Source organism: Anoplolepis gracilipes, chromosome 3 (assembly GCF_047496725.1).
Source record: "Anoplolepis gracilipes chromosome 3, ASM4749672v1, whole genome shotgun sequence".
NCBI classification, from domain to species: domain Eukaryota; kingdom Metazoa; phylum Arthropoda; class Insecta; order Hymenoptera; family Formicidae; genus Anoplolepis; species Anoplolepis gracilipes.
The window spans coordinates 4,954,530-4,965,130 of NC_132972.1; the positions used below are offsets into that span (position 1 = coordinate 4,954,530).

General features: G+C 31.3%; 1 protein-coding gene across 3 annotated transcripts; it reads left to right on the forward strand.

Annotated features, from left to right (window-relative positions):
* Window positions 1-1,993: 1,993 nt before the first annotated feature.
* Window positions 1,994-10,078, forward strand: Inx7 (innexin 7). 3 transcript variants are annotated; one of them, XM_072887598.1, is made up of 9 exons: window positions 1,994-2,147; window positions 4,773-4,991; window positions 5,053-5,166; window positions 5,358-5,448; window positions 5,536-5,608; window positions 6,015-6,192; window positions 6,503-6,840; window positions 7,230-7,420; window positions 8,684-10,078. In XM_072887598.1, the coding sequence occupies exons 3-9, from the start codon at window positions 5,076-5,078 to the stop codon at window positions 8,955-8,957; spliced, it is 1,236 nt and encodes a 411-aa protein (XP_072743699.1). In that variant the 5' UTR covers window positions 1,994-2,147; window positions 4,773-4,991; window positions 5,053-5,075; the 3' UTR covers window positions 8,958-10,078. The 3 variants fall into 3 exon arrangements, with proteins under 3 accessions (XP_072743699.1, XP_072743700.1, XP_072743701.1); XM_072887599.1 differs by lacking the exon at window positions 1,994-2,147 and having other exon boundaries at window positions 4,748-4,991; XM_072887600.1 differs by lacking the exon at window positions 1,994-2,147 and having other exon boundaries at window positions 4,773-4,983.
* Window positions 10,079-10,601: the final 523 nt, after the last annotated feature.

Consider the following 10,601-nt stretch of genomic DNA (forward strand, 5'->3'; position numbering starts at 1 on the left):
AATAAGTTGCTTAACAAATTCAATATTTTTGAAATTATTTTCGACGATAGTTTATCAAATTGATTTTATTATTTTGCACTATGTTTCAACTTTACGTATAGAAGAAAAAGCGCTCTTGATTTTGAAGATTTCGTGTCAGCGAAAAAATTCATTTTTGTGCACGTGTATATTAGAAAAAAATTATTTGAAATATATAAAAAAATAATATATATGTAATACAAGATAGTAGAATAAACATGTACAAATAAAAAAAATGTATGCAACTGATTTGCATCCAACGGCCTAAATTCTATCGATTTCCGTATTAAATCCGTCCCTGGATTTCGAATCAGTGCCGCGTCTAGATGAAATACCGGCCGAGCCAGGATGCCGAGGTTCCCGGTGTTGGTCGAGTGTACGTGCGGTACGCAACGTAAGACACTCTCAACGTGGACGGGCGAGGACAGACCCTTTCTTTCGAGGACTCGTTCGCTCTGCCGGCGGCTCGACTCGCCGGGGCCAATGGCCGGTCAAAGTCCCACCTTCGACGTTTGCCAGTTTTTGCTCCCCCCTCGTCCTTCTCGGGCACCTCTTCGCCTGGTGTAGCGGTCTCACCCTCTTGGCATCGACTTCCATACAGCTCGCCGTGATCCGAACTTCTTATGTTCGGTGGCCTCATCAAGGAAGAAGTCTCGTCAAATCAACGACGACGAGAACACCATTCGAGAATTTACGGTTCGGAGTAAATTCTGGTCGATTAGAATTCATATAAATGCTGAAGACGACAGTTATCTATCTCTATGAATCTTTTTTCAAGATCTAAAATTAAATTTGATGACAATATTTTTTTTCCGAAATGATGACATTTTATTGATGACAATTTTAACTCCTATATCTTTTATTTGATATGTGGTCTGTATTTCAAAATCAATATTTGACATTCTTGAAATGATCGATGAATCATTTATTTTATTATACAATGACCATTAGAAACAGGTCTGGGAACAACAGAAATTCCAGCTGGCTTCCGAGAGCGGCTATGAGTGAGCCTCGGATTAGCAACTGACACCTTGCATAAGCGTAGGAATATGTAATGCGTTCAACGAGCACGTACGAGCTCAGGTTGCCTTTGTATACTCGCGTATCGTATCGTAAGTAAGTATCGTATCGTTCCTATGATTCGTTCGATAATAACTGGATTTGTAATTGGAGCTTGTTATGCGCCGGGGAACTAGATAATGTGTTCGCCGAGAATTAACTAAAGTGATCTTGCAATTTCAGTTTTAATTGATGGTCATGGTATACTATGATATAATGTTACACACGGACCATTCATCAACGGAGATGTAAAAATTCGCGAGAAAAATACTTTTTTTTTGTGCAGAAAAATGAATTATTCTCAACTGATGACTACCTTGTACCAGTTAGTCTATTAATATATGGTTCATCCATAACATTACAATGTACCATAATATATATATGTACAAGATGATAATTTAAAAATAAAATGTAAAAATTACTTTGAAAATTAATATTTAAAATAGGCATTAAAACGTCAAATACATCAAATAGCCATTACTTTGATCAAGTTGTTTAAAGTTAATTTATTCTATTATTTCTACCCAGTTTTTCCCTGTTTCTCTACGTCGTTTACTCACGTTCTACTACTTTATGCGAGAGTATGTTAATTTATTGTGCAACGAGAGATTTTTGCTTAAAGTTTCAAATACTATACAATTCTCCAATCGTGTTGCATATATTTATAAAGCTACGTAAAATTGTTTCCTAAAGTTACATAATTATTCAAATTGTAAATAAAACTGCGTCGTTCTGTTCATTAGATAATGATGCGATTAATATTTTATTTCAAGCATAAGTGTTCTTAGTTCTTGGAATTTCAAGTTCTCTATTATCATAGAGAGCCTTCATGTTTCCCCGTCAAGATGAGCAAACTTATCCAATTCTGAAAATACTGTTTGTTCAGAGTCAGTCATGTTACACGTGCAATGTAATGCGGCCGCTCCAGCGCTTTATTAGTCTGATCTAGTCGTTATCGTCGGATTACTGTCTGCTCGCGTTTTAGTATGCTTAGTACGGGACAATTCGTCATAGATGAACATTTTCTTCGAGATAAATCGAAAACAGTCCGGCACGCCTGGAATCACACTGTGTGTAATGAGCGTGTTATTGTATATGACACACGGCTTTCTAATTTATTGGATGTCATCATTGTATGTGAATGCCTTTTCATAGCACTAACATAAGTAAACACGAGTAAACGATATTGTATAAATGCCGTATAAATTCGCATAAAGGTTGGTTTATTACGTTTATTAATTTTTTATATATATATATAATAACACTAATTCTATTATTCTCTAATCTAATCTATTGTTCTGTAATTTTATGCTCTGTAATCTAATCTGTTATTATGTACAAGGTGTTCATTTGACAACTTTCTATCCCGTTTATTTTGTGACCGATTAATTGTTTGAAAATGTTTTGGGCAAAAAACACTTTTGTCCTTTTTTGACTTTGAGAAGGCCGTAAAGATGGTTTGACCTTGAATATAGTTACCAAGGTTATGTAAAGGTCAACTTTTTAAGTGAAATCCATATATATATATATATATATATATATATATATATATATATGCAGGGTGTCCTGACAAAGGTGGGTAATCTCTCGTAGGCATGCAGAGCAGATAAAAATAACCCCATAAATTCCTACATTTTTTTCTATAATGCATTTCTACCGAGATATTTATCTCTAAAGTTTAAATTTGAGAATAATTTTTTTTAAATAACTTTTATATTACTTTGTAAATCTTAATAATGTATAAGAACTTTTTTTATTAAGTGAAGATCTTTAAAATAGTGTGATAGATTTTTTGATATCATCTCGGAGAACCAGAATTGAATCACCTGTAAGTCTTTTAACTTACGAAACTTTAAAGCCAGTGGGTTTTTTTATTTTTAAATTGTGTCTTTAGACTCTTCACATCTTTCTCTAATAAAAAGGTATTCTTGTTTTATTTCGTTAAAACTAACTGTTTTCAAGGAAGACGCATTTGATCGATAAAAAGTAAACCTTTATTCGTAATAATTGAATAATAATTTTCAAAATAATACAAAATTACATTGTGTATTAAAGAGAGAACAATTACTGAAAAAAAATTATTTATCACTGTGAACAAATAAGTAATGATTCTGGGATATTATGGCGAGTGCAGCAGTTATTAATTCGTCGTGCACGGGAATGCGTTAAAGTCGGTGGAAATCATTTCAAACATTTTTTTTTAATTTGGCTAAATTCGCTTTCTTTTAAATAAATTTTATCACACAATGTAATTTTGTATTATTTTGAAAATTATTACAATATCTATATTTACACAGTGTACAAATTTATCACACTATTTTAAAGATCTACAATTAATAATAAAAAAAGTTCTTATTAAGATTAAGATTAAGATAACATTATTAAGATCTACAAAGTAATATAAAAGTTATTTAAGAAAAATGATTCTCAAATTTAAACTTTAGAGACAAATATCTCGGTAAAAATGCATTATAGAAAAAAATTTTATGCTTATGGGGTTATTTTTACCTGCTTTTTTTTACATACCCATGAGAGATTGCCCACCTTTAGCAGGACACTCTGTATATATATATATATATATATATATATATATAATTTCCTATTTTGATTTTAAATAATTTTATATAAAATTAAATATTATATATACTTTGTGTTTTATTGTACTTATTATTTTTATTGTGCTTTATATGAAGTAGATTAAATAATTTTATCAAGAAAGATATAGTTAAGTTAATTAAACAATACCAAGTATTTCTGATAAAAGCTGATGTTACCTGTGATGCTGTTGTCATTGCTTGCTTATGATATATGAGGGATTGGATTTGATCTGTTATCTGTTTGTAAGCATTTGACGTTCTGGAAACTTCAAAATGAAAAAATATACTTAATTTTTAATGAAGATTATTCTGTACTAATAATCCATATAAAATATACAAAAATATTTCTACATATAAATATTTTTACATATAAATAAAATCTTTATGCCTTGACTAACAAAATCTATATATTTCACGTATAGACACGCATTTTAAATAAACTAAAAATTTAATTATGTTTCATATAATCAAGTTTAAAAAAAATTACGACGAAAATAATATCGCGATATAAAAAATTAGATTTTTATAATATAATTATTTTTATGCCGTTATATATCATATACAATATAAGTTTTAGTCACAGCATTCTGACAAATTTTAACTACTATTTATCAGATTTATGACATGCACAGACTTTTATACATATATTCTTATATTAGACTTCTATCAATATACATATATTAGAAATCTGATAATGTAAGTATTTGTCGTATGTACTTTTTCAACATGAATAAATGTTATTTAATAAAGTAATATGACTTGAGACTTTCACATATTTTTGTCATTTATACTACTTTCTTCGCGTCGTTTTCTGTAAAGAATTTTCTTGCGACGATAGACGACGCAATATACTTATGGATCATAGGTCGCCGTTTCATAAGAATCATCCACACACTCCCTGCTAAAATGTTACCATCAAAACCGTGAATCAGTATATTACTGACTTATTTATTACTATCTCTCTTTCTCTCTCTCTCTTTGTTAACTTGCCCTGTGACTTGTGATTATGCCTTCACGTCATTTAATTCCTGCTATCTGCTCTTATCTGAACGAATGAAATGTCTTGACAATAATAATGGCCTGCTCTCGATAATACAGAGTTTTGTGGAGCGTCCAGGGTGCTACGTAATCGTCTTTCCTGATAACGGCCGTGAGATTTTACTGCTTTAGAGTTTTCAGTACGTTCTCGATCGGTACTCTATCTAGAATATAAAGTGCAGCTCACGTATTTATAAATCGGGACCGGAATTCTGGATTTTTCGGCAGCCACGAAGTGTTCGTGCAAAAGTGACGTTTGTTGCGGCACGACGTAAATAAGTACGAGTTTCTGCTATAATTACTCGAGACACAAACGAGACAACATTAATTTTATTTGCAGAAGACTCGTGGAAAATTACAAGCATGGCCAATACTGTGTTCGCTGCTTTCTCAGTACTTAAGGACCACGTTAAATTCAAAGTCAATCAAAATGCGGTAGCCATTGACAATATCGGTAATAGATCCTTCGGTTCCGATTTTTTCGTTGAGTAATTAAATAATTATGCACAATTGCAGATACTTAATTGTTGCGCTTTTCGCTACATGACTTATCATGACTTTTATACGCGTTGTGTTTATTTTGTAAAAATTATACATTTCATATTAAATTTGAGAGAAATGAAAGGGATGTGTGTCTCTGATTAGTTTTCAGACTACACTATAGGATTACATTTTTGTTGCTTCTCGTTGCGTCGATTTTGGTCAGCTCCAGACAATTCATCGGAGAACATATAAGGTATATTTTTTTTTGCGTGAAATTATAAAATTTTATATATATATAATATTGCTCAGTCCTGGAATAAAATCTTGTTGTTTCAAAAAGATGTATCACCGATACTGCTGTACCATCTCATGTTATCGAGACGTTCTGTTTTTTCATGTCCACGTACACTGTGGTAAGTCTAAAGATTTGATATCTTTGTAAAAAAGAATAATGTAATACTATGCAGGATCTCGTTTATAGTAATTCTTTGTTAATTATAAACTAAAGATACCTTAGATAAATTTTTAAATTGTATTTATACACGAATTTCATAAAAGTTAACATTTTACAATATAATTTTAAAATATTATTTCAAATATACATATTTTTTAATACTATAGTTACAAAGGTATAGTTAAAAAACGAACATTTATGTTTCTATAAAAAATATTTAATACATATATATTTTTCCACGTGTTGTGGAACTGAGAATCCAAACAAAGTTGTCATTTTAGGAATAATCGTGAAATAACGTCATCTATAAGAATAAACATTACTTTGCATAGACGTTGCCCGTTATCAATCAATTTATTCTCCAGGTAAAGCATTTGAATGCTACTGCAGTGCTGCAAGGTGAATTACCACATCCTGGCGTTGGGCCAGTGGCTAAACACGATCCCGTCATACGTCACGCTTATTATCAATGGGTGCCTTTTGTCCTGTTTTTTCAAGCGCTTCTCTTCTACTTGCCGCATTACGTATGGCGAAAAATGGAAGGTCGAACATGCATATATATGAGTACTAGTTGACGTATCACACGACGTTTACAACCGCGTTTATCTCAAGCAGTTAATCATCATTAATTTTTCCTTGTCGTTGTAATCTAATCATTGAACACTTGCATACAGTATCCGACTTATTGTTAGATTGTATTATTTGCAAAATAACTTATCATTTTATAATATCACATTAATAATACCTCAAAATTAATCAGTCGATAATAATCGAAAGCTGATATTACAAGATTTGAAGCCGCATACCTTTTATTACAAAAAATCCACAGACATTTCAACAGATTGAATTTCAGGTAATCGGTTAAATATGTTAGTTTCGGGGTTGCACATGGCATCTTTAGCATTGAACGAAACGGAGGTTAAGGTAAATGATAAGGTCAAGGTACCTTCGAAAAAGGACCGCGACGACAAGATACAGGAGATTCGCATGGGCTTTATAAATCGCTTGCACTTGAATCGTCCGTGGGCATACGGACTGACTTTTTGCGAGATTCTGAATTTTACAAACGTGATCATGCAAATTTACTTAACCGATTGGTTCCTCGGAGGAGCTTTTCTAGACCTGGGTCAGTCGGTTTCTGAGCCGATATCTAAAGATAAAATGGATCCACTCGACATAGTTTTCCCGAAGGTACAATTTCACTTATATATAATTTTTTTATATTTTATATATATTATAACAATAATCAAATACTGTAATGATTATCTCTGATTGATGTTAATACGATATCAATTATAGCATATTGTTAAATTGAAATATTAATGACCGTCGTGTTTGCAGTATTCGATGCTGCAGTAATAGATTCAAATTATAATTTCTGATTAATCAATATTTTGTACACTATTTGATAAAGATTTTGAAATTCGATAGTTATAAAATTTTTATTTTTAATTATTTTATTAATTTAAAGTTTTAACAACTTTAATTATATAATTATAGATTTTAATCATATTTACAGCCCAATTATCTCATTGAGAACGAAATATATTCATATACATATATGATCATATTCTTTTTAGGTAACTAAATGTATTTTTCATAAATACGGCCCTTCTGGTACCATACAAAAGCATGACGCGCTGTGTGTGATGGCACTGAACATCGTTAACGAGAAGATATATACAGTCCTTTGGTTCTGGTTCGTCATACTGGCGGTAATAACCGGTTTGGGATTGGTTTGGAGAATGCTGACCATGATCCTTCACGCCAGGTTGCTAAACTTTGTCTCTGAATATTTTTTCCGTTGTCAGAGTGGCTTTAGAAAACGTCGTCACGGAATTCGTTCCATTATCTAGACCTTTAGGAATTCTCAGTTGAAGTCTTATCTTACTAGCCGAATAGAAAAAACCTTGGGAAAAATTTTATAACTTGTCAGAAACTGTAATCAATTTTCACCATTTTGAATTTATTGTACGGGTAAAAAATTCTGTTCAGATAAAATCCTATTTAAATAGGAGTTGACTAGCCAGAGAATATATAGATAATTTTATTTTTTAATAAAAGCTTGTTAAAAGAATATATTTTCTAATAGAAAAAATAGCTACAAACTAGTTGAGCCAAAACGAATCAGTAAATGATAATTACTTTACGTCTAGTAAAAACGTACTTTGGTTATTATTTAACTAATAATTAATCAAGAATTAGATAAGCTAATCAATAAATAATAGCCATGTTCAGCTTAAACATGTACAATATTCTGGTTATTATTTCCTGGTTGTTAATAGTTTTTGATTAATTAAAAATTAGTTAAAAAATAATCAAAACAAACTAATTGAATTTCTATACAAACTAATAATATTTTTTAAACACGATATGATTAGAAATTAATAATTAATTAAAAATTAATTAAAAATTTGACACTTGAAATTAGGGTAATTAAAAATTTAATAGTTAAAATTAAGTTAATTAAAAATTTGATAACCAAATATTTCAATAATAATTCGAAAATGATGATGTTTAAGTTTTTTTTCAACGTCACGTGTTGTTCCTTTGCAAAAGAGAATGATTGTCCCTATTCTATAATTTTATTATATTTTTCTTAAGCAATCGATTTTCTTGATTCATTGTAGAATATTTGTCCATTCTATTTGTCTTATTCAGAAAAAAATCCATTCTCAATTTTATCTATTAAAATATATAATAATATGCAACTTTAATAACATATTGATGATTGTATTTAACGGAAGCAATTTATAGTAATATTTCATAATAATTTATAATAACATAAAATTAAATGTAAGATTATTACATTATAATATAATGGGGTGTGTATGTTTGTAAAGCTCATGAATCTCAATGTTAGGTAAATTTAAGATTTATACATATCTAAAAATAGCGCAAAAAATGACACCGCAAAGGATATAAAAAGATTAACATTGATTTGAAGTTAACACGAATAATGTACCGCGATAAGCGCTCTTTATACAAATGATGATGAATATAATGACATCATCACGATTCTTTTTCCTTGCAGAAGCACGTCATTCAACAAATTAGTGTTTTCCATGGCCTGTCCTGGGAAATACAATCCATGGAACGTACTTAAAGTCACTCACGAGTATTACTTCGGCGATTGGCTATTTCTCTACTATATCGCCAAAAATTTAGACAATTACGTTTTCAAGGAGCTTCTTCAGAGACTGGCGGAGGATTTAGAAAACAGACGGCATGCGCGTTACAAAATCTTGCCCCTAGAGGTTGAGGAAGAATTATTGAAGAAGAAATGGGATGATACTCCCATAAATTAACAACATGAATATAAATTGATCGTTAAATACTCGTTTCTAAGCAGTCTCGCAATACGAAAGTTAAAACGTTAGATCAGAGAGCGAGCGAGAGAGAGAGAGAAAGAGAGAGAGAGAGAGAGAGAGAGAGAGAGAGAGTTGTAATCTTTTTATAATCCATATTATTTAAAAAATTTTTTTTAAGCAGCAACTCAAGCTATAATACATAATTGACAAATCACAGAATTCGCACATGGAAATATTGACAGGAAGCCAATACGTATTAGAATAGTTATACAATTATTGAATAAATAGGCTGGAAAGGCGATTATATATTGCATGAAGATTTTCATATAAAGTTTGCATCATAATTACTTTTGATAGCTAGCTATCTCGCGTTAAATTATATGCAAACTTTATTAAGCAGAGAGTAAAAAGAGATATATCTATTTTTTTTTTTTTTTTTACGTAATTGAGTGTGTGCATTCGCGTGAGTATTATAATACTGCCAAACGAAAAATTGTCTTTTTATACGTAAATAAACGTACTTTAGCGCGATTTACTACACAATTGCACGTTAATGCATCTTGCGTGCATCATATTTGTAGCCGTGCGCGCGCCACATGCATGACATAAACGCATAACCGATCATCTTTTAACTATCTCGTACGGTGGACGTGCGTGCGTACGTTGCTTATGTTCGTGTACATTGTGTACACGTGTGTGCAAGCTGGTACATGTATACACAATAAATACGCCCGTACGTTATACCAACCCGATAAATGACTCGACAATAGTTTGCATCGTTAAGTCGTTAAAGCCTTTGATTGGAATTGTACCGTGGCCTACTATCGAGCATAGTCGTGTTCGATGAGGTTTAGATTTTATAGCATTCGTTGAAACTGTTTGAACATTTACTTCATACAATATTAACTTTCAATAATAATTATAATGTAACGTAAAAAAAAATCATTTTCGCGTTAGAATCATTTGTAGGTAAATAGTTTAGCTAACAGTTTTAAATCTTTTTTAAAAATAGTTTTTTATATTTAAATAATTTTTTTATAATATAGACATTTATACAATATATGTAGTGATGCTATATCAATAAATATTCATTTCAATATTTGTATATGAAAACAGAAGTCTCTAGTATTTATAATAATGACAACGAATACCAGTCACGAAATATGATATTTTATCCAACGAGAAACGAGGGTCTCTAAATGAGATTTTTTTTAGTTCTTGTTACAATGAGCTTTTGTTTCCATGCATATCTCGGAGAAACCCGATAGTCCAGCCGACGAGCCAGAATCGTCGTCTGCCGGAACTACGTTCATTATATCCTCTCGGTCGGGAAATGACGAAAGCGACAAGAGTGGAAAAAAAAATAAAAACCTTGTAGTTGAGATGCACTTGGACTCTAGACTGCAGTTAAACCGATCAAATCGCCAACCGTCGCTTATTTCACTTATTCTCACGTTCAAACTCAACGAACTTAATTGATAGACACGATATCTGCTCATTTATGACGAACTTTTCGGAAACAATGAGTAACTTTCTGTAACAAGATATATATATGTACACCTGACAAGGTGTAGAACTCATGCTTTTGAGGTGATTGCAAATGAGAATAGAGATAAGCAAAGTCAACGCTACCGGCAATAT